This window comes from Pristiophorus japonicus, chromosome 32, assembly GCF_044704955.1.
Source record: "Pristiophorus japonicus isolate sPriJap1 chromosome 32, sPriJap1.hap1, whole genome shotgun sequence".
In the NCBI taxonomy this organism is placed as follows: domain Eukaryota; kingdom Metazoa; phylum Chordata; class Chondrichthyes; family Pristiophoridae; genus Pristiophorus; species Pristiophorus japonicus.
In genome coordinates this window covers 3,840,946-3,863,050 of record NC_092008.1, presented here as the reverse complement: position 1 = coordinate 3,863,050, position 22,105 = coordinate 3,840,946, and the positions used below count along the sequence as shown (strand labels likewise).

Below are 22,105 nucleotides of genomic sequence, written 5' to 3'. Positions count from 1 at the left end.
CTCCCCCACCACTCCCCCACCACTCCCCCACTCCTCCTCCCCCTCCACTCCCCCATTCCCACATTCCCCCACTCCCCCACCCCCCATTCCCCCACTCCCCCACCCCCATTCCCCCACTCCCCACCCCACTCCCCCCACTCCCCCACCCCCACTCCCCATTCCCCCATTCCCCCACTCCCCCCCACTCCCCCACTCCCCCACCCCACTCCCCCCACTCCCCCCACCCCCCACTCCCCACTCCCCCATTCCCCCACTCCCCCCCCCCCCCACTCCAGCCTGCCCCCGGCCGTTCAATACGGCCCCCGGCCGCTCAATACGATCCCCGGCCGATCCGATCGTGGGGCTCAGCTCCACCTCCCCGCCCCGCGCTCTCCGTCCCCCAAAAAAGTGACCGGAGCAACATCTCAGATTCCGGCCGGGGCGGGGACAGGATTAGAGGCGGGAAGAATGTTCCCGATGTTGGGGGGGGGGGAAGTCCAGAACTCGGGGGGGGGGGGGGGTCGCAGTCTAAGGGTAAAGGGGGTAAGCCATTTAGGACCGAGGGGAGGAGAAACTTCTTCACCCGGAGAATTGTGAACCTGTGGAATTCCCTGCCGCTGAGAGTTGTTGGGGCCAGTTCGTTGGATATATTCAAAAGGGAGTTAGATGTGGCCCTTACGGCTAAACATAGAAACATAGAAAATAGGTGCAGGAGTCGGCCATTCGGCCCTTCGAGCCTGCACCGCCATTCAATGAGTTCATGGCTGAACATGCAACTTCAGTACCCACTTCCTATAGAAACATAGAAAATAGAAAGGGATCAAGGGGTATGGAGAGAAAGCAGGAACGGGGTACTGAGGTGAATGATCAGCCATGATCTTATTGAATGGTGGTGCAGGCTCGAAGGGCCGAATGACCTGCTCCTGCACCTATTTTCGATGTTTCTAATACCTGGAACAGATGGGCTGTTGAGGCCGGGGACAATGGAATAATTTAACAAACGGTGGGGAAAAAGGGTTTGGTATTCCAGAGGGGTGAGATGAAAAGGGGCGGCAGGCTCGGTTGATCGAAAGCTGCCTTGTGAGTCGAGTCAAAAGCCGTGCAGGAGAGGAAAAAAAAACTGCGTTTGGCATCAAAGAGGAAGGCAAGAGTTTGGGAGCCGACTTTAGCGACGGAGGAAACGTGGGGGAGTTGCTTTTGAGAGCCGAGGAGGCTTTTGGTTCGTGACTGATGAAGCATGGCTCAAGGCATCGCAGGCCGTCCCTCGGGATCGAGGAAGACTCGCTTCCACTCCTGAAGTGAGTCCTTCAGTGGCTGAACAGCCCAATACGGGGAACCACGGTCCCTGTCACAGGGTGGGACAGACAGTGGTCGAGGGAAGGGGAGGGCGGGACTGGTTTGCCGCACGCTCCTTCCGCTGCCTGCGCTGGGTTTCTGCACGCTCTCGGGCAACGAGACTCGAGGTGCTCAGCGCCCCCTCCCGGATGCACTCCCTCCACTTGGGACGGGACTGGTCTTTGGGCCCAGGGACTCCCAGGTGTCGGTGGGGATGTTGCACTTTATCAGGGGAGGGCTTTGAGGGTGGGTCCCTTGCCCACCTTTGGCTCGTTTGCCCGGGAAGGGCAACGTACAGCCTCGTTAGTCGCTGTTGGCTGCACTACGAGACGTAAATGTCTTTAAACCGTTGAAGGTAACAAAATGTTATTGTCTTGCTGAAGGCAGGGTTGTGAACCCGAGCTGGACGTACCCACGGCGGTTTCATCGCGCGACCTCCCACTTCTAACTGCCCGCCTCCTGCCATTGGTTACGCGACACGTCCGACCTTGTGACACTTTCCCCACAACCAATTGGAAAGCAAAACCGTCTAACCGTTAACTGATTGGATGATTCCTTTCGTCACTATCTTTATAACTGAGAAACTCAAAGAAAATGGAACAAAAAATTGGCGACAAGGCAGAACTTTTTTTTACAAAAACGCAACGAGGATTTGGAAGGCATTGCCCGATAGCGCGGTGGATACAGATTCAAACGTAGCCTTCAAAAGGGAGCTAGATAAACACCTGAAGGAGAGTAATTGCAGGAATAGGGGGAAAGCACAGGGGGAGCGGGACGAACTGGATCGCTCTTCAAAAGAGCCGGCGTAGAGTCGATGGGCCGAATGGCCTCCATCTATGCCGTACTATTCTAATATCAGAGGCAGTCCCTCGAAGCGAGGATGACTTGCTCCCCAGGCCAAAAAGGGATGAGTTGACATGTGTTTCATAGAAACATAGAAAATAGGTGCAGGAGTAGGCCATTTGGCCCTTCGAGCCTGCACCACCATTCAATGAGTTCATGGCTGAACATGCAACTTCAGTACCCCATTCCTGCTTTCTCGCCATACCCCTTGATCCCCCGAGTAGGAAGGACTACATCTAACTCCTTTTTGAATATATTTAGTGAATTGGCCTCAACAACTTTCTGTGGTAGAGAATTCCACAGGTTCACCACTCTCTGGGTGAAGAAGTTTCTCCTCATCTCGGTCCTAAATGGCTTACCCCTTATCCTCAGACTGTGACCCCTGGTTCTGGACTTCCCCAACATCGGGAACATTCTTCCTGCATCTAACCTGTCCAGGAGTTAAACTAATATGGCAGGGGGATGGGAACCAATGCAGGGAGACAGAGGGAGACAAAAAGGAGGCAAAAGCAAAAGACAGAAAGGAGATGAGGAAAAGTGGAGGGCAGAGAAACCCAAGGCAAAGAACAAAAAGGGCCACTGTACAGCAAAATTCTAAAAGGACAAAGGGTGTTAAAAAAAACAAGCCTGAAGGCTTTGTGTCTTAATGCAAGGAGTATCCGCAATAAGGTGGATGAATTAACTGTGCAAATAGATGTTAACAAATATGATGTGATTGGGATTACGGAGACGTGGCTCCAGGATGATCAGGGCTGGGAACTCAATATCCAGGGGTATTCAACATTCAGGAAGGATAGAATAAAAGGAAAAGGAGGTGGGGTAGCATTGCTGGTTAAAGAGGAGATTAATGCAATAGTTAGGAAAGACATTAGCTTGGATGATGTGGAATCTATATGGGTAGAGATGCAGAACACTAAAGGGCAAAAATCGTTAGTGGGAGTTGTGTACAGACCTCCAAACAGTAGTAGTGATGTTGGGGAGGGCATCAAACAGGAAATTAGGGGTGCATGCAATAAAGGTGCAGCAGTTATAATGGGTGACTTTAATATGCACATAGATTGGGCTAACCAAACTGGAAGCAATACAGTGGAGGAGGATTTCCTGGAGTGCATAAGAGATGGTTTTCTAGACCAATATGTCGAGGAACCAACTCTGGGGGAGACCATCTTAGACTGGGTGTTGTGTAATGAGAGAGGACTAATTAGCAATCTCATTGTGTGAGGCCCCTTGGGGAAGAGTGACCATAATATGGTGGAATTCTGCATTAGGATGGAGAATGATACAGTTAATTCAGAGACCATGGTCCAGAACTTAAAGAAGGGTAACTTTGAAGGTATGAGGCATGAATTGGCTAAGATAGATTGGCTAATGATATTTAAGGGGTTGACTGTGGATGGGCAATGTCAGACATTTAGAGACCGCATGGATGAATTACAACAATTGTACACTCCTGTCTGGCGTAAAAATAAAAAAGGGAAGGTGGCTATCTAGGGAAATCAGGGATAGTATTAAAGCCAAGGAAATGGCATACAAATTGGCCAGAAATAGCAGCGAACCTGGGGACTGGGAGAAATTTAGAACTCAGCAGAGGAGGACAAAGGGTTTGATTAGGGCAGGGAAAATGGAGTACGAGAAGAAGCTTGCAGGGAACATTAAGGCGGATTGCAAAAGTTTCTATAGGTATGTAAAGAGAAAAAGGTTAGTAAAGACAAACGTAGGTCCCCTGCAGTCAGAATCAGGGGAAATCATAACGGGGAACAAAGAAATGGCAGACCAATTGAACAAGTACTTTGGTTCAGTATTCACTAAGGAGGACACAAACAACCTTCCGGATATAAAAGGGGTCAGAGGGTCGAGTAAGGAGGAGGAACTGAGGGAAATCTTTATTAGTCGGGAAATTGTGTTGGGGAAATTGATGGGATTGAACGCCGATAAATCCCCAGGGCCTGATGGACTGCATCCCAGAGTACTTAAGGAGGTGGCCTTGGAAATAGCGGATGCATTGACAGTCATTTTCCAACATTCCATTGACTCTGGATCAGTTCCTATCGAGTGGAGGGTAGCCAATGTAACCCCACTTTTTAAAAAAGGAGGGAGAGAGAAAGCAGGGAATTATAGACCGGTCAGCCTGACCTCAGTAGTGGGTAAAATGATGGAATCAATTATTAAGGATGTCATAGCAGCGCATTTGGAAAATGGTGACATGATAGGTCCAAGTCAGCATGGATTTGTGAAAGGGAAATCATGCTTGACAAATCTTCTGGAATTTTTTGTTGCAACATTGGGAACATTCTTCCTGCATCTAACCTGTCTAACCCCGTCAGAATTTTAAACGTTTCTATGAGGTCCCCTCTCACTCTTCTGAACTCCAGTGAATACAAGCCCAGTTGATCCAGTCTTTCTTGATATGTCAGTCCTGCCATCCCGGGAATCAGTCTGGTGAACCTTCGCTGCACTCCCTCAATAGCAAGAATGTCCTTCCTCAGGTTAGGAGACCAAAACTGTACACAATACTCCAGGTGTGGCCTCACCAAGGCCCTGTACAACCGTAGCAACACCTCCCTGCCCCTGTACTCAAATCCCCTCGCTATGAAGGCCAACATGCCATTTGCCTTCTTCACCGCCTGCTGTACCTGCATGCCTACCTTCAATGACTGATGTACCATGACACCCAGGTCTCGTTGCACCTTCCCTTTTCCTAATCTGTCACCATTCAGATAATAGTCTGTCTCTCTGTTTTTACCACCAAAGTGGATAACCTCCTCATCTCGGTCCGAAATGGCTTATGCAGTTCGGTGTCCAATTCTTTGTCTGATAATTGCTCACGTGGAGCATCTTGCGACGTTTCACGACACGATATAAATGAAAGTTGTTGTATCCGGTGTCGGGGCTGGATAAACACCTGAGGGAGAAAGCAAGAGAGGGATTTGGGTGATGGGTTGGGGTGAGGGGGAGTGGGAGGGAGCCGGTTTGGGGCCGAATGGCCTGCTCGCTTGCCGGAATCTTTATCCCCGCACACGAAGGGAGCAGTTACTGATTCAGGTTCACTTCCCAGATCGATCGGCCGTTCCTCGATCAGCAACTCCGTGAAAAGAAGGCGCGAGAGGACAGGGAGCAACTCCGGATCAAGGCTTTTGGTAATTATCGGGGCTGAGTCTGGGATGGTTCATCGGCACCAAATTCAGCATTAAATCGTAAGTCTCGCACAGAGGGGCGGTACTGAGGGAGTGCTGCACTGTCAGAGGGGCAGTACTGAGGGAGTGCTGCACTGTCAGAGGGGCAGTACTGAGGGAGTGCTGCACTGTCAGAGGGGCGGTACTGAGGGAGTGCTGCACTGTCGGAGGGGCGGTACTGAGGGAGTGCCGCACTGTCGGAGGGGCAGTACTGAGGGAGCGCCGCACTGTCGGAGGGGCAGTACTGAGGGAGCGCCGCACTGTCGGAGGGGCGGTACTGAGGGAGCGCCGCACTGTCGGAGGGGCGGTACTGAGGGAGCCCCGCACTGTCGGAGGGGCGGTACTGAGGGAGTGCCGCACTGTCGGAGGGGCAGTACTGAGGGAGTGCCGCACTGTCGGAGGGGTGGTACTGAGGGAGTGCCGCACTGTCGGAGGGACGGTACTGAGGGAGCGCCGCACTGTCGGAGGGGCAGTACTGAGGTAGCGCCGCACTGTCGGAGGGGCAGTACTGAGGGAGTTCCGCACTGTCGGAGGGGCGGTACTGAGGGAGTGCCGCACTGTCGGAGGGGCAGTACTGAGGTAGCGCCGCACTGTCGGAGGGGCAGTACTGAGGGAGTTCCGCACTGTCGGAGGGGCGGTACTGAGGGAGCGCCGCACTGTCGGAGGGGCGGTACTGAGGGAGCCCCGCACTGTCGGAGGGGCGGTACTGAGGGAGTGCCGCACTGTCGGAGGGGCAGTACTGAGGGAGTGCCGCACTGTCGGAGGGGTGGTACTGAGGGAGTGCCGCACTGTCGGAGGGACGGTACTGAGGGAGCGCCGCACTGTCGGAGGGGCAGTACTGAGGTAGCGCCGCACTGTCGGAGGGGCAGTACTGAGGGAGTTCCGCACTGTCGGAGGGGCGGTACTGAGGGAGCGCCGCACTGTCGGAGGGGCGGTACTGAGGGAGCCCCGCACTGTCGGAGGGGCGGTACTGAGGGAGTGCCGCACTGTCGGAGGGGCAGTACTGAGGGAGTGCCGCACTGTCGGAGGGGTGGTACTGAGGGAGTGCCGCACTGTCGGAGGGACGGTACTGAGGGAGCGCCGCACTGTCGGAGGGGCAGTACTGAGGTAGCGCCGCACTGTCGGAGGGGCAGTACTGAGGGAGTTCCGCACTGTCGGAGGGGCGGTACTGAGGGAGTGCCGCACTGTCGGAGGGGCGGTACTGAGGGAGTGCCGCACTGTCGGAGGGGCAGTACTGAGGGAGCGCCGCACTGTCGGAGGGGCAATACTGAGGGAGCGCCGCACTGTCGGAGGGGCAGTACTGAGGGAGTGCCGCACTGTCGGAGGGGCAGTACTGAGGGAGCGCCGCACTGTCGGAGGGGCGGTACTGAGGGAGCGCCGCACTGTCGGAGGGGCGGTACTGAGGGAGTGCCGCACTGTCGGAGGGGCAGTACTGAGGGAGCCCCGCACTGTCGGAGGGGCGGTACTAAGGGAGCGCCGCACTGTCGGAGGGGCGGTACTGAGGGAGGGGCGGTACTGAGGGAGCGGCGCACTGTCGGAGGGGCGGTACTGAGGGAGTGCCGCACTGTCGGAGGGGCGGTACTGAGGGAGCGCCGCACTGTCGGAGGGTCAGTACTGAGGGAGTGCCACTCTGCGCTGTCGGAGGGGCGGTACTGAGGGAGTGCCACACTGTCGGAGGGTCAGTACTGAGGGAGTGCCACACTGTCGGAGGGGCGGTACTGAGGGAGTTCCGCACTGTCGGAGGGGCGGTACTGAGAGAACGCCGCACTGTCGGAGGGGCAGTACCTAAGCCTGAACTCTGTGTGTTCCCCCACGGCCCCTGTACAGACGCGGACATCCTGCGCTACGATAGGACGGCCCAGTTGCTGGCGGCCCAGGAGGAGGGACGGGTGCGGGCGCTGAACCTGGAGGTGGAGGAGTTCCGGGCCCGTTACCAGCGGCCCGAGAGCCGGCGGGAGTTCGAGCTGTCCGACCCGGACGCCCTGAGGAAGGACAGGCCGGCCCGGGTGTGTGAGGACGACCCTCGCTGTGGCCCCTCGGGCATGCAGCGATTCCAGGGCGAGGACGGCAACCAGCTGCCCCGCCACAAGTTCCAGCAGCGCGAGACCCGCGGCTGGCTGGAGGCCCAGAGGGCCGAGAAGGAGAAGGCCCAGAGGGACCAGAAATTAGCAGGTACCCCGACCCCTGACCCCTGACCTTCCCCTGATCTACTCACCCCGACCCCTGACCTCCCCCCGTTCTACTCACCCGGACCCCCGACCTCCCCCCGATCAACTCACCCCGACCCCTGACCTCCCCCCGATCTACTCACCCGGACCCCTGACCTCCCCCCGATCTACTCACCCGGACCCCCGACCTCCCCCCGATCTACTCACCCCGACCCCCGACCTCCCCCCGATCTACTCACCCCGAGCACCGACCCTTGACCTATCCCTGACCCGGCCCCCCCCCAAACACCCTCTCCTGACCGGCCCCCGACCTCTCACCACCCGGTCCCCCCGACCCATGACCTCGCCCCGAAACGGCCCCCCCCGAAAACCTTATCCTGACCGACCCCCGACCTCTCCCCAACCCGGCCCCCCGACCCCTGACCTCTCCCCGACCACCCTGTGTGTTTATCGTCCCTCGAACAACTCTTGTTATTGTGGAGCTCAGTCAGACATGAGCCGATAAAATTGGCGGCCCTCACTCACTCACTTGCCCCTCCGGATCGAGGGGACCGTACATTCTATCGTTACACTCATCTGCCCTACCTCCCCTCGCCCCCCTCTCTCTCTCTCTCTCTCTCCCCCCCTGACCCCGCTCTGCTGTGACCCCACAGACGACCTGTATCACCGGAAGGAGACGGAGCTGGCCGAGCGAGGCCTCCTGCTGGCCCGGATGGAGGAGGACAGCCGGCGCGCCCTCGACACCGCCACCCTCAACTACAACATGGCGCTGGTAGGGTCACCCGCCCCGCTCCGCTGGGGGGGGAGGGGGGCGAGGCGAAGGGGCGAGAGGGGAGGGGGAGGTGGAGGGGCGAAAGGTGAGGGGGAAGGGCGAGGGGAAAGGGCGAGAGGGGAGGGGGAGGTGGAGGGGCGAAAGGTGAGGGGGAAGGGCGAGGGAGAGGTGGAGGGGCGAGGGAGGGGTGAGGTGGAGGGGCGAGGGGAAGGGGCCACGGATCACCTTCTCAGCCAATCTAATCTCCCGGGGGGGGGGGGGGGGTGTTAACATGCGCTGGCAGAGGGGCGAGGGAGGTTCTACAGACGGTGTACGAGTTGGTGTGGGTGGGCTATTCGGCCATGGGGAGCTGCACGCGAGTTGGTGTGGGTGGGCTATTCGGCCATGGGGAGCTGCACACGAGTTGGTGTGGGTGGGCTATTCGGCCATGGGGAGCTGCACGCGAGTTGGTGTGGGTGGGCTATTCGGCCATGGGGAGCTGCACGCGAGTTGGTGTGGGTGGGCTATTCGGCCATGGGGAGCTGCACGCGAGCCAGTCGGGAGCTATTTGCCGCTCATACACGTGAATTCTGCCAGCAGGGGGTTCGGTGGCGGGGGGGGGGTGTAGGGTGTCACTGGATGTCCAAAGCAGAGCCAGGACCCTTCTGCATCTCTCCGCCCCCCGCCCCCCCCCCCTCCTCAGACCAGGCTGAGGTCGGCCAACGCGGCACAGACTGGGGTGAGGGGGAGGGGGGGGACGGCGGGACCCCTGTGGACTCCCTGCCCAAGCACCGCGGAGACTTCGCGCGTCGGGCCGTGAATTCCGCCTCCGTCGTCCAGGCTGTGGGAGGGGCATCGGGGGAGGGGCACCCAGTGGGCGGGATCTCTCAGTGGGCGAGGCTCATTAGTGTTTGGTCGGTGTGACGGACGGTGTGACGGTCGGTGTGACGGTCGGTGTGACGGTCGGTGTGACGGTGTGACGGTCGGTGTGACGGACGGTGTGACGGTCGGTGTGACGGTCGGTGTGACGGTCGGTGTGACGGTGTGACGGAGGGTGTGACGGTCGGTGTGACGGTCGGTGTGACGGACGGTGTGACGGTCGGTGTGACGGTGTGACGGACGGTGTGACGGTCGGTGTGACGGACGGTGTGACGGTCGGTGTGACGGTCGGTGTGACGGTGTGACGGTCGATGTGACGGTCGATGTGACGGTCGGTGTGACGGTCGGTGTGACGGACGGTGTGACGGTCGGTGTGACGGTCGGTGTGACGGTGTGACGGTCGGTGTGACGGACGGTGTGACGGTCGGTGTGACGGTCGGTGTGACGGACGGTGTGACGGTCGGTGTGACGGTCGGTGTGACGGACGGTGTGACGGTCGGTGTGACGGTCGGTGTGACGGATGGTGTAACGGTGTGACGGTCGGTGTGACGGTGTGACGGTCGGTGTGACGGTGTGACGGTCGGTGTGACGGACGGTGTGACGGTCGGTGTGACGGACGGTGTGACGGTCGATGTGACGGTGTGACGGTCGGTGTGACGGTGTGACGGACGGTGTGACAGACGGTGTGACGGTCGGTGTGACGGTCGGTGTGACGGTCGGTGTGACGGTGTGACGGACGGTGTGACGGACGGTGTGACGGACGGTGTGACGGTCGGTGTGACGGTGTGACGGTCGGTGTGACGGTCGGTGTGACGGTCGATGTGACGGACGGTGTGACGGTCGGTGTGACGGTCGGTGTGACGGTGTGACGGTGTGACGGTCGGTGTGACGGTCGGTGTGACGGTGTGACGGTCGGTGTGACGGTGTGACGGTCGGTGTGACGGACGGTGTGACGGTCGGTGTGACGGACGGTGTGACGGTCGGTGTGACGGACGGTGTGACGGTCGGTGTGACGGACGGTGTGACGGTCGGTGTGACGGACGGTGTGACGGTCGGTGTGACGGACGGTGTGACGGTCGGTGTGACGGACGGTGTGACGGACGGTGTGACGGTCGGTGTGACGGTCGGTGTGACGGACGGTGTGACGGTCGATGTGACGGACGGTGTGACGGTCGGTGTGACGGTGTGACGGTCGGTGTGACGGACGGTGTGACGGTCGATGTGACGGACGGTGTGACGGTCGGTGTGACGGTCGGTGCGACGGTCGGTGCGACGGTCGGTGTGACGGACGGTGCGACGGTCGGTGCGACGGAGGGTGTGACGGTCGGTGTGACGGTCGGTGTGACGGTGTGACGGTCGGTGTGACGGTGTGACGGACGGTGTGACGGTCGGTGTGACGGTCGGTGTGACGGTCGATGTGACGGACGGTGTGACGGTCGGTGTGACGGTCGGTGTGACGGTGTGACGGACGGTGTGACGGTCGATGTGACGGACGGTGTGACGGTCGGTGTGACGGTGTGACGGTCGGTGTGACGGTCGGTGTGACGGTCGGTGTGACGGTCGGTGTGACGGTCGGTGTGACGGTCGGTGTGACGGACGGTGTGACGGTCGGTGTGACGGTCGGTGTGACGGTGTGACGGTGTGACGGTCGGTGTGACGGTCGGTGTGACGGTCGGTGTGACGGTCGGTGTGACGGTCGGTGTGACGGTCGGTGTGACGGACGGTGTGACGGACGGTGTGACGGTCGGTGTGACGGTCGGTGTGACGGTCGGTGTGACGGTCGGTGTGACGTGACGGTCTGACGGACGGTGTGACGGTCGGTGCGACGGTCGGTGCGACGGAGGGTGTGACGGTCGGTGTGACGGTCGGTGTGACGGTCGGTGTGACGGTCGGTGTGACGGTCGGTGTGACGTGACGGTCTGACGGACGGTGTGACGGTCGGTGCGACGGAGGGTGTGACGGTCGGTGTGACGGTCGGTGTGACGGTCGGTGTGACGGTCGGTGTGACGGAGGGTGTGACGGTCGGTGCGACGGAGGGTGTGACGGTGTGACGGTCGGTGTGACGGTCGGTGTGACGGTCGGTGTGACGGTCGGTGTGACGGTCGGTGTGACGGTCGGTGTGACGGTCGGTGTGACGGAGGGTGTGACGGTCGGTGCGACGGAGGGTGTGACGGTGTGACGGTGTGACGGTCGGTGTGACGGTCGGTGCGACGGACGATGCGACGGTCGGTGTGACGGTGTGACGGACGGTGTGACGGTCGGTGTGACGGTGTGACGGACGGTGTGACGGACGGTGTGACGGACGGTGTGACGGACGGTGTGACGGACGGTGTGACGGACGGTGTGACGGTCGGTGTGACGGTCGGTGTGACGGACGGTGTGACGGTCGATGTGACGGACGGTGTGACGGTCGGTGTGACGGTCGGTGCGACGGTCGGTGCGACGGACGGTGCGACGGTCGGTGTGACGGTCGGTGTGACGGTCGGTGTGACGTGACGGTCTGACGGACGGTGTGACGGTCGGTGCGACGGAGGGTGTGACGGTCGGTGTGACGGTCGGTGTGACGGTCGGTGTGACGGAGGGTGTGACGGTCGGTGCGACGGAGGGTGTGACGGTGTGACGGTCGGTGTGACGGTCGGTGTGACGGTCGGTGTGACGGTCGGTGTGACGGTCGGTGTGACGGTCGGTGTGACGGTCGGTGTGACGGACGGTGTGACGGACGGTGTGACGGTCGGTGTGACGGTGTGACGGACGGTGTGACGGTCGGTGTGACGGTCGGTGTGACGGACGGTGTGACGGTCGGTGTGACGGACGGTGTGACGGACGGTGTGACGGTCGGTGTGACGGACGGTGTGACGGACGGTGTGACGGACGGTGTGACGGACGGTGTGACGGTCGGTGTGACGGTCGGTGTGACGGACGGTGTGACGGTCGGTGTGACGGTCGGTGTGACGGTGTGACGGTCGGTGTGACGGACGGTGTGACGGTCGGTGTGACGGTCGGTGTGACGGACGGTGTGACGGTCGGTGTGACGGACGGTGTGACGGTCGGTGTGACGGTCGGTGTGACGGACGGTGTGACGGTCGGTGTGACGGACGGTGTGACGGACGGTGTGACGGTCGGTGTGACGGACGGTGTGACGGTCGGTGTGACGGACGGTGTGACGGTCGGTGTGACGGACGGTGTGACGGTCGGTGTGACGGACGGTGTGACGGTCGGTGTGACGGACGGTGTGACGGTGTGACGGTGTGACGGACGGTGTGACGGACGGTGTGACGGTCGGTGTGACGGACGGTGTGACGGACGGTGTGACGATGGGTGTGACGGACGGTGTGACGGTCGGTGTGACGGACGGTGTGACGGTCGGTGTGACGGACGGTGTGACGGACGGTGTGACGATGGGTGTGACGGACGGTGTGACGGACGGTGTGACGATGGGTGTGACGGACGGTGTGACGGACGGTGTGACGGACGGTGTGACGGACGGTGTGACGGACGGTGTGACGGACGGTGTGACGGAGGGTGTGACGGAGGGTGCGACGGACGGTGCGACGGACGGTGCGACGGACGGTGCGACGGTCGGTGTGACGGTGTGACGGAGGGTGTGACGGTCGGTGCGACGGACGGTGCGACGGTCGGTGCGACGGTCGGTGCGACGGACGGTGCGACGGTCGGTGCGACGGACGGTGCGACGGACGGTGTGACGGTCGGTGTGACGGTCGGTGTGACGGTGTGACGGACGGTGTGACGGACGGTGTGACGGTCGGTGTGACGGTGCGACGGACGGTGTGACGGACGGTGTGACGGTCGGTGTGACGGTCGGTGTGACGGACGGTGTGACGGTCGGTGTGACGGACGGTGTGACGGACGGTGTGACGGTCGGTGTGACGGACGGTGTGACGGTCGGTGTGACGGACCACTGTGACGGTCGGTGTGACGGTGTGACGGACGGTGTGACGGACCACTGTGACGGTCGGTGTGACGGTGTGACGGACGGTGTGACGGTCGGTGTGACAGTGTGACGGACGGTGTGACGGTCGGTGTGACGGTGTGACGGTCGGTGTGACGGTCGGTGTGACGGTCGGTGTGACGGTCGGTGTGACGGTCGGTGTGACGGTCGGTGTGACGGTTTGACGGACGGTGTGACGGTTTGACGGACGGTTTGACGGACGGTGTGACGGTCGGTGTGACGGTCGGTGTGACGGACGGTGTGACGGACGGTGTGACGGTCGGTGTGACGGACGGTGTGACGGTCGGTGTGACGGTCGGTGTGACGGTCGGTGTGACGGACGGTGTGACGGACGGTGTGACGGACGGTGTGACGGTCGGTGTGACGGACGGTGTGACGGACGGTTTGACGGACGGTGTGACGGACGGTGTGACGGTCGGTGTGACGGTCGGTGTGACGGTCGGTGTGACGGTCGGTGTGACGGACGGTGTGACGGACGGTGTGACGGACGGTGTGACGGTCGGTGTGACGGACGGTGTGACGGTCGGTGTGACGGTTTGACGGTCGGTGTGACGGTCGGTGTGACGGACGGTGTGACGGACGGTGTGACGGACGGTGTGACGGTCGGTGCGACGGTCGGTGCGACGGTCGGTGCGACGGTCGGTGCGACGGACGGTGCGACGGTGGGTGCGACGGTGGGTGCGACGGTGAGTGCGACGGTGGGTGCGACGGTGGGTGCGACGGTGGGTGCGACGGTGGGTGCGACGGTGGGTGCGACGGACGGTGCGACGGACGGTGCGACGGTCGGTGCGACGGACGGTGCGACGGACGGTGTGACGGTGTGACGGACGGTGTGACGGTGTGACGGACGGTGTGACGGACGGTGTGACGGACGGTGCGACGGACGGTGCGACGGTCGGTGCGACGGACGGTGCGACGGTCGGTGCGACGGACGGTGCGACGGACGGTGTGACGGTGTGACGGACGGTGTGACGGTGTGACGGACGGTGTGACGGACGGTGTGACGGACGGTGCGACGGTCGGTGCGACGGACGGTGCGACGGTCGGTGCGACGGACGGTGTGACGGTCGGTGTGACGGTCGGTGCGACGGTCGGTGCGACGGTGAGTGTGACGGTGAGTGTGACGGTGAGTGTGACGGTGAGTGTGACGGACGGTGTGACGGACGGTGTGACGGACGGTGTGACGGTCGGTGTGACGGACGGTGTGACGGACGGTGTGACGGTGTGACGGTGTGACGGTCGGTGTGACGGTGAGTGTGACGGACGGTGTGACGGTCGGTGTGACGGTGTGACGGTCGGTGTGACGGTGCGACGGACGGTGCGACGGTCGGTGTGACGGACGGTGCGACGGTCGGTGTGACGGACGGTGTGACGGACGGTGTGACGGTGTGACGGTCGGTGTGACGGTGCGACGGACGGTGCGACGGACGGTGCGACGGTCGGTGCGACGGACGGTGCGACGGACGGTGCGACGGACGGTGCGACGGTCGGTGTGACGGACGGTGTGACGGTCGGTGTGACGGTGTGACGGACGGTGCGACGGACGGTGCGACGGTCGGTGTGACGGTTTGACGGACGGTGTGACGGACGGTGCGACGGTCGGTGCGACGGTCGGTGTGACGGACGGTGCGACGGACGGTGTGACGGTCGGTGCGACGGACGGTGTGACGGTCGGTGTGACGGACGGTGTGACGGTGTGACGGACGGTGCGACGGACGGTGCGACGGACGGTGCGACGGACGGTGCGACGGACGGTGCGACGGTCGGTGCGACGGACGGTGTGACGGTCGGTGCGACGGTCGGTGCGACGGTCGGTGTGACGGTTTGACGGACGGTGTGACGGTCGGTGCGACGGACGGTGTGACGGACGGTGCGACGGTCGGTGCGACGGACGGTGTGACGGTTTGACGGACGGTGTGACGGTCGGTGTGACGGACGGTGCGACGGACGGTGCGACGGTCGGTGCGACGGACGGTGCGACGGACGGTGTGACGGTCGGTGTGACGGACGGTGCGACGGTCGGTGCGACGGTCGGTGTGACGGTTTGACGGACGGTGTGACGGTCGGTGTGACGGTCGGTGTGACGGTCGGTGTGACGGTCGGTGTGACGGACGGTGCGACGGACGGTGCGACGGTCGGTGCGACGGACGGTGTGACGGTCGGTGCGACGGACGGTGCGACGGACGGTGTGACGGACGGTGCGACGGTCGGTGTGACGGTCGGTGTGACGGTCGGTGTGACGGTCAGTGCGACGGACGGTGTGACGGTCGGTGTGACGGTCGGTGCGACGGACGGTGTGACGGTCGGTGCGACGGACGGTGTGACGGTTTGACGGTCGGTGTGACGGTCGGTGTGACGGACGGTTTGACGGTCGGTGTGACGGTTTGACGGACGGTGTGACGGACGGTGTGACGGTTTGACGGACGGTGTGACGGACGGTGTGACGGACGGTGTGACGGTCGGTGTGACGGTGTGACGGACGGTGTGACGGTCGGTGTGACGGTGTGACGGACGATGCGACGGTCGGTGCGACGGACGGTGTGACGGACGGTGTGACGGTCGGTGTGACGGTCGGTGTGACGGTGTGACGGACGGTGTGACGGACGATGCGACGGTCGGTGCGACGGACGATGTGACGGTGTGACGGTCGGTGTGACGGACGGTGTGACGGTCGGTGCGACGGACGGTGTGACGGTTTGACGGTCGGTGTGACGGTTTGACGGACGGTGTGACGGACGGTGTGACGGTTTGACGGTCGGTGTGACGGTTTGACGGACGGTGTGACGGTGTGACGGTCGGTGTGACGGTCGGTGTGACGGTCGGTGTGACGGACGGTGTGACGGTCGGTGTGACGGACGGTGTGACGGTTTGACGGTCGGTGTGACGGTTTGACGGACGGTGTGACGGACGGTGTGACGGTCGGTGTGACGGACGGTGTGACGGTCGGTGTGACGGACGGTGTGACGGACGGTGTGACGGTCGGTGTGACGGACGGTGTGACGGTTTGACGGACGGTGTGACGGACGGTGTGACGGTGTGACGGTCGGTGTGACGGTGTGACGGACGGTGTGACGGTCGGTGTGACGGACGGTGTGACGGTCAGTGTGACGGTCGGTGTGACGGTCGGTGTGACGGACGGTGTGACGGACGGTGTGACGGTCGGTGTGACGGTCGGTGTGACGGTCGGTGTGACGGACGGTGTGACGGTCGGTGTGACGGACGGTGCGACGGTCGGTGCGACGGACGATGTGACGGTGTGACGGTCGGTGTGACGGTCGGTGTGACGGACGGTGTGACGGACGGTGTGACGGTCGGTGCGACGGACGGTGTGACGGTTTGACGGTCGGTGTGACGGTTTGACGGACGGTGTGACGGTGTGACGGTCGGTGTGACGGTCGGTGTGACGGACGGTGTGACGGTCGGTGTGACGGACGGTGTGACGGTTTGACGGTCGGTGTGACGGTTTGACGGACGGTGTGACGGTGTGACGGTCGGTGTGACGGACGGTGTGACGGTTTGACGGACGGTGTGACGGACGGTGTGACGGTCGGTGTGACGGTGTGACGGTCGGTGTGACGGACGGTGTGACGGTCGGTGTGACGGTCGGTGTGACGGACGGTGTGACGGACGGTGTGACGGTCGGTGTGACGGTCGGTGTGACGGACGGTGTGACGGTCGGTGTGACGGACGGTGTGACGGTCGGTGTGACGGACGGTGTGACGGTCGGTGTGACGGTCGGTGTGACGGTGTGACGGAGTGACGGACGGTGTGACGGACGGTGTGACGGACGGTGTGACGGACGGTGTGACGGTCGGTGTGACGGTGTGACGGTCGGTGTGACGGTCGGTGTGACGGACGGTGTGACGGACGGTGTGACGGACGGTGTGACGGTCGGTGTGACGGACGGTGTGACGGACGGTGTGACGGTCGGTGTGACGGACGGTGTGACGGACGGTGCGACGGACGGTGCGACGGTCGGTGTGACGGACGGTGTGACGGACGGTGTGACGGTGTGACGGACGGTGTGACGGTCGGTGTGACGGTGTGACGGTCGGTGTGACGGTGTGACGGACGGTGTGACGGTCGGTGTGACGGACGGTGTGACGGACGGTGTGACGGACGGTGTGACGGTCGGTGTGACGGTCGGTGTGACGGTCGGTGTGACGGACGGTGTGACGGACGGTGTGACGGTCGGTGTGACGGTGTGACGGTCGGTGTGACGGACGGTGTGACGGACGGTGTGACGGACGGTGTGACGGACGGTGTGACGGTGTGACGGACGGTGTGACGGACGGTGTGACGGTCGGTGTGACGGTCGGTGTGACGGTCGGTGTGACGGTCGGTGTGACGGTCGGTGCGACGGACGGTGCGACGGACGGTGCGACGGTCGGTGCGACGGTCGGTGCGACGGTCGGTGCGACGGTCGGTGCGACGGACGGTGCGACGGACGGTGCGACGGTCGGTGCGACGGTCGGTGCGACGATGGGTGCGACGATGGGTGCGACGATGGGTGCGACGATGGGTGCGACGGACGGTGCGACGGACGGTGCGACGGTCGGTGCGACGGTCGGTGCGACGGTCGGTGCGACGGTGTGACGGTCGGTGTGACGGTGTGACGGACGGTGTGACGGTGTGACGGACGGTGTGACGGTCGGTGTGACGGTGTGACGGACGGTGTGACGGTCGGTGTGACGGTGTGACGGACGGTGTGACGGACGGTGTGACGGTCGGTGTGACGGTCGGTGTGACGGTCGGTGTGACGGTGTGACGGTCGGTGTGACGGTCGGTGTGACGGACGGTGTGACGGACGGTGTGACGGTGTGACGGTCGGTGTGACGGTGTGACGGTCGGTGTGACGGTGTGACGGTCGGTGTGACGGACGGTGTGACGGACGGTGTGACGGTCGGTGTGACGGACGGTGTGACGGTCGGTGTGACGGACGGTGTGACGGACGGTGTGACGGTCGGTGTGACGGTCGGTGTGACGGACGGTGTGACGGTCGGTGTGACGGACGGTGTGACGGTCGGTGTGACGGACGGTGTGACGGTCGGTGTGACGGACGGTGTGACGGTCGGTGTGACGGACGGTGTGACGGTCGGTGTGACGGTCGGTGTGACGGTCGGTGTGACGGTGTGACGGTGTGACGGTCGGTGTGACGGACGGTGTGACGGTCGATGTGACGGACGGTGTGACGGTCGGTGTGACGGTCGGTGCGACGGTCGGTGTGACGGACGGTGCGACGGTCGGTGCGACGGAGGGTGTGACGGTCGGTGTGACGGTGTGACGGTCGGTGTGACGGTCGGTGTGACGGACGGTGTGACGGTCGGTGTGACGGTCGATGTGACGGACGGTGTGACGGTCGGTGTGACGGTCGGTGTGACGGTCGGTGTGACGGTGTGACGGACGGTGTGACGGTCGATGTGACGGACGGTGTGACGGTCGGTGTGACGGTGTGACGGTGTGACGGTCGGTGTGACGGTCGGTGTGACGGTCGGTGTGACGGTCGGTGTGACGGACGGTGTGACGGTCGATGTGACGGACGGTGTGACGGTCGGTGTGACGGTCGGTGTGACGGTGTGACGGTCGGTGTGACGGTCGGTGTGACGGTCGGTGTGACTGTCGGTGTGACGGTCGGTGTGACGGTCGATGTGACGGACGGTGTGACGGTCGGTGTGACGGTCGGTGTGACGGTCGGTGTGACGGTCGGTGTGACGTGACGGTCTGACGGACGGTGTGACGGTCGGTGCGACGGTCGGTGCGACGGTCGGTGCGACGGTCGGTGCGACGGAGGGTGTGACGGTCGGTGTGACGGTCGGTGTGACGGTCGGTGTGACGTGACGGTCTGACGGACGGTGTGACGGTCGGTGCGACGGAGGGTGTGACGGAGGGTGTGACGGTCGGTGTGACGGTCGGTGTGACGGTCGGTGTGACGGAGGGTGTGACGGTCGGTGCGACGGAGGGTGTGACGGTGTGACGGTGTGACGGTCGGTGCGACGGTCGGTGCGACGGACGATGCGACGGTCGGTGTGACGGTGTGACGGACGGTGTGACGGTCGGTGTGACGGTGTGACGGACGGTGTGACGGACGGTGTGACGGTCGGTGTGACGGTCGGTGTGACGGTCGGTGCGACGGTCGGTGCGACGGTCGGTGCGACGGAGGGTGTGACGGTCGGTGTGACGGTCGGTGTGACGGTCGGTGTGACGTGACGGTCTGACGGACGGTGTGACGGTCGGTGCGACGGAGGGTGTGACGGTCGGTGTGACGGTCGGTGTGACGGAGGGTGTGACGGTCGGTGCGACGGAGGGTGTGACGGTGTGACGGTGTGACGGTCGGTGTGACGGTCGGTGCGACGGACGATGCGACGGTCGGTGTGACGGTGTGACGGACGGTGCGACGGTCGGTGTGACGGACGGTGCGACGGACGGTGTGACGGTCGGTGTGACGGTCGGTGTGACGGACGGTGTGACGGTCGGTGTGACGGTCGGTGTGACGGACGGTGTGACGGTCGGTGTGACGGTCGGTGTGACGGACGGTGTGACGGACGGTGTGACGGACGGTGTGACGGTCGGTGTGACGGTCGGTGTGACGGACGGTGTGACGGTCGGTGTGACGGTCGGTGTGACGGTGTGACGGTCGGTGTGACGGACGGTGTGACGGTCGGTGTGACGGTCGGTGTGACGGACGGTGTGACGGTCGGTGTGACGGACGGTGTGACGGTCGGTGTGACGGTCGGTGTGACGGACGGTGTGACGGTCGGTGTGACGGACGGTGTGACGGACGGTGTGACGGTCGGTGTGACGGTCGGTGTGACGGACGGTGTGACGGTCGGTGTGACGGTCGGTGTGACGGACGGTGTGACGGTCGGTGTGACGGACGGTGTGACGGTCGGTGTGACGGACGGTGTGACGGTGTGACGGACGGTGTGACGGTCGGTGTGACGGACGGTGTGACGGACGGTGTGACGATGGGTGTGACGGACGGTGTGACGGTCGGTGTGACGGACGGTGTGACGGACGGTGTGACGGTCGGTGTGACGGACGGTGTGACGATGGGTGTGACGGACGGTGTGACGGACGGTGTGACGGACGGTGTGACGGACGGTGTGACGGACGGTGTGACGGTCGGTGTGACGGAGGGTGTGACGGAGGGTGTGACGGTCGGTGCGACGGTCGGTGCGACGGTCGGTGCGACGGACGGTGCGACGGACGGTGCGACGGACGGTGCGACGGTCGGTGCGACGGTCGGTGCGACGGACGGTGCGACGGTCGGTGTGACGGTGTGACGGAGGGTGTGACGGTCGGTGCGACGGACGGTGCGACGGTCGGTGCGACGGTCGGTGCGACGGACGGTGCGACGGACGGTGCGACGGACGGTGCGACGGTCGGTGCGACGGACGGTGCGACGGACGGTGCGACGGTCGGTGTGACGGACGGTGCGACGGTCGGTGTGACGGTGTGACGGACGGTGTGACGGTCGGTGTGACGGTGCGACGGACGGTGTGACGGACGGTGTGACGGTCGGTGTGACGGTCGGTGTGACGGACGGTGTGACGGTCGGTGTGACGGACGGTGTGACGGACGGTGTGACGGTCGGTGTGACGGACGGTGTGACGGTCGGTGTGACGGACGGTGTGACGGTGTGACGGACGGTGTGACGGTCGGTGTGACGGACGGTGTGACGATGGGTGTGACGGTCGGTGTGACGGACGGTGTGACGGTCGGTGCGACGGACGATGTGACGGTGTGACGGTCGGTGTGACGGTCGGTGTGACGGACGGTGTGACGGTCGGTGCGACGGACGGTGTGACGGTTTGACGGTCGGTGTGACGGTTTGACGGACGGTGTGACGGACGGTGTGACGGTTTGACGGTCGGTGTGACGGTTTGACGGACGGTGTGACGGTGTGACGGTCGGTGTGACGGTCGGTGTGACGGACGGTGTGACGGTCGGTGTGACGGACGGTGTGACGGTTTGACGGTCGGTGTGACGGTTTGACGGACGGTGTGACGGACGGTGTGACGGTCGGTGTGACGGACGGTGTGACGGTCGGTGTGACGGACGGTGTGACGGACGGTGTGACGGTCGGTGTGACGGACGGTGTGACGGTTTGACGGACGGTGTGACGGACGGTGTGACGGTCGGTGTGACGGTGTGACGGTCGGTGTGACGGTGTGACGGACGGTGTGACGGTCGGTGTGACGGACGGTGTGACGGTCAGTGTGACGGTCGGTGTGACGGACGGTGTGACGGTCGGTGCGACGGTCGGTGCGACGGACGATGTGACGGTGTGACGGTCGGTGTGACGGTCGGTGTGACGGTCGGTGTGACGGACGGTGTGACGGTCGGTGTGACGGACGGTGTGACGGTCGGTGCGACGGACGGTGTGACGGTTTGACGGTCGGTGTGACGGTTTGACGGACGGTGTGACGGTCGGTGTGACGGACGGTGTGACGGTCGGTGTGACGGACGGTGTGACGGTTTGACGGTCGGTGTGACGGTTTGACTGACGGTGTGACGGTCGGTGTGACGGACGGTGTGACGGTTTGACGGACGGTGTGACGGACGGTGTGACGGTCGGTGTGACGGTGTGACGGTCGGTGTGACGGTCGGTGTGACGGACGGTGTGACGGTCGGTGTGACGGTCGGTGTGACGGACGGTGTGACGGACGGTGTGACGGTCGGTGTGACGGTCGGTGTGACGGACGGTGTGACGGTCGGTGTGACGGACGGTGTGACGGTCGGTGTGACGGTGTGACGGAGTGACGGACGGTGTGACGGACGGTGTGACGGACGGTGTGACGGACGGTGTGACGGACGGTGTGACGGTGTGACGGACGGTGTGACGGACGGTGTGACGGACGGTGTGACGGTCGGTGTGACGGACGGTGTGACGGACGGTGTGACGGTCGGTGTGACGGACGGTGTGACGGACGGTGCGACGGTCGGTGTGACGGACGGTGTGACGGACGGTGTGACGGTGTGACGGTCGGTGTGACGGACGGTGTGA

At 63.1% G+C, this 22,105-nt stretch overlaps 1 protein-coding gene across 1 annotated transcript in view; it reads left to right on the top strand.

The window, feature by feature from the left end:
- Positions 1–22,105, top strand: part of LOC139240503 (RIB43A-like with coiled-coils protein 2) — a 62,299-nt gene that overhangs the window by 829 nt on the left and 39,365 nt on the right. The window contains exons 2-5 of the mRNA XM_070869045.1: positions 1,149–1,277; positions 5,213–5,294; positions 7,158–7,502; positions 8,152–8,270. Of these exons, the coding sequence (XP_070725146.1) occupies positions 1,149–1,277; positions 5,213–5,294; positions 7,158–7,502; positions 8,152–8,270 (675 nt within the window). The remainder of the gene's footprint in view (positions 1–1,148; positions 1,278–5,212; positions 5,295–7,157; positions 7,503–8,151; positions 8,271–22,105) is intronic.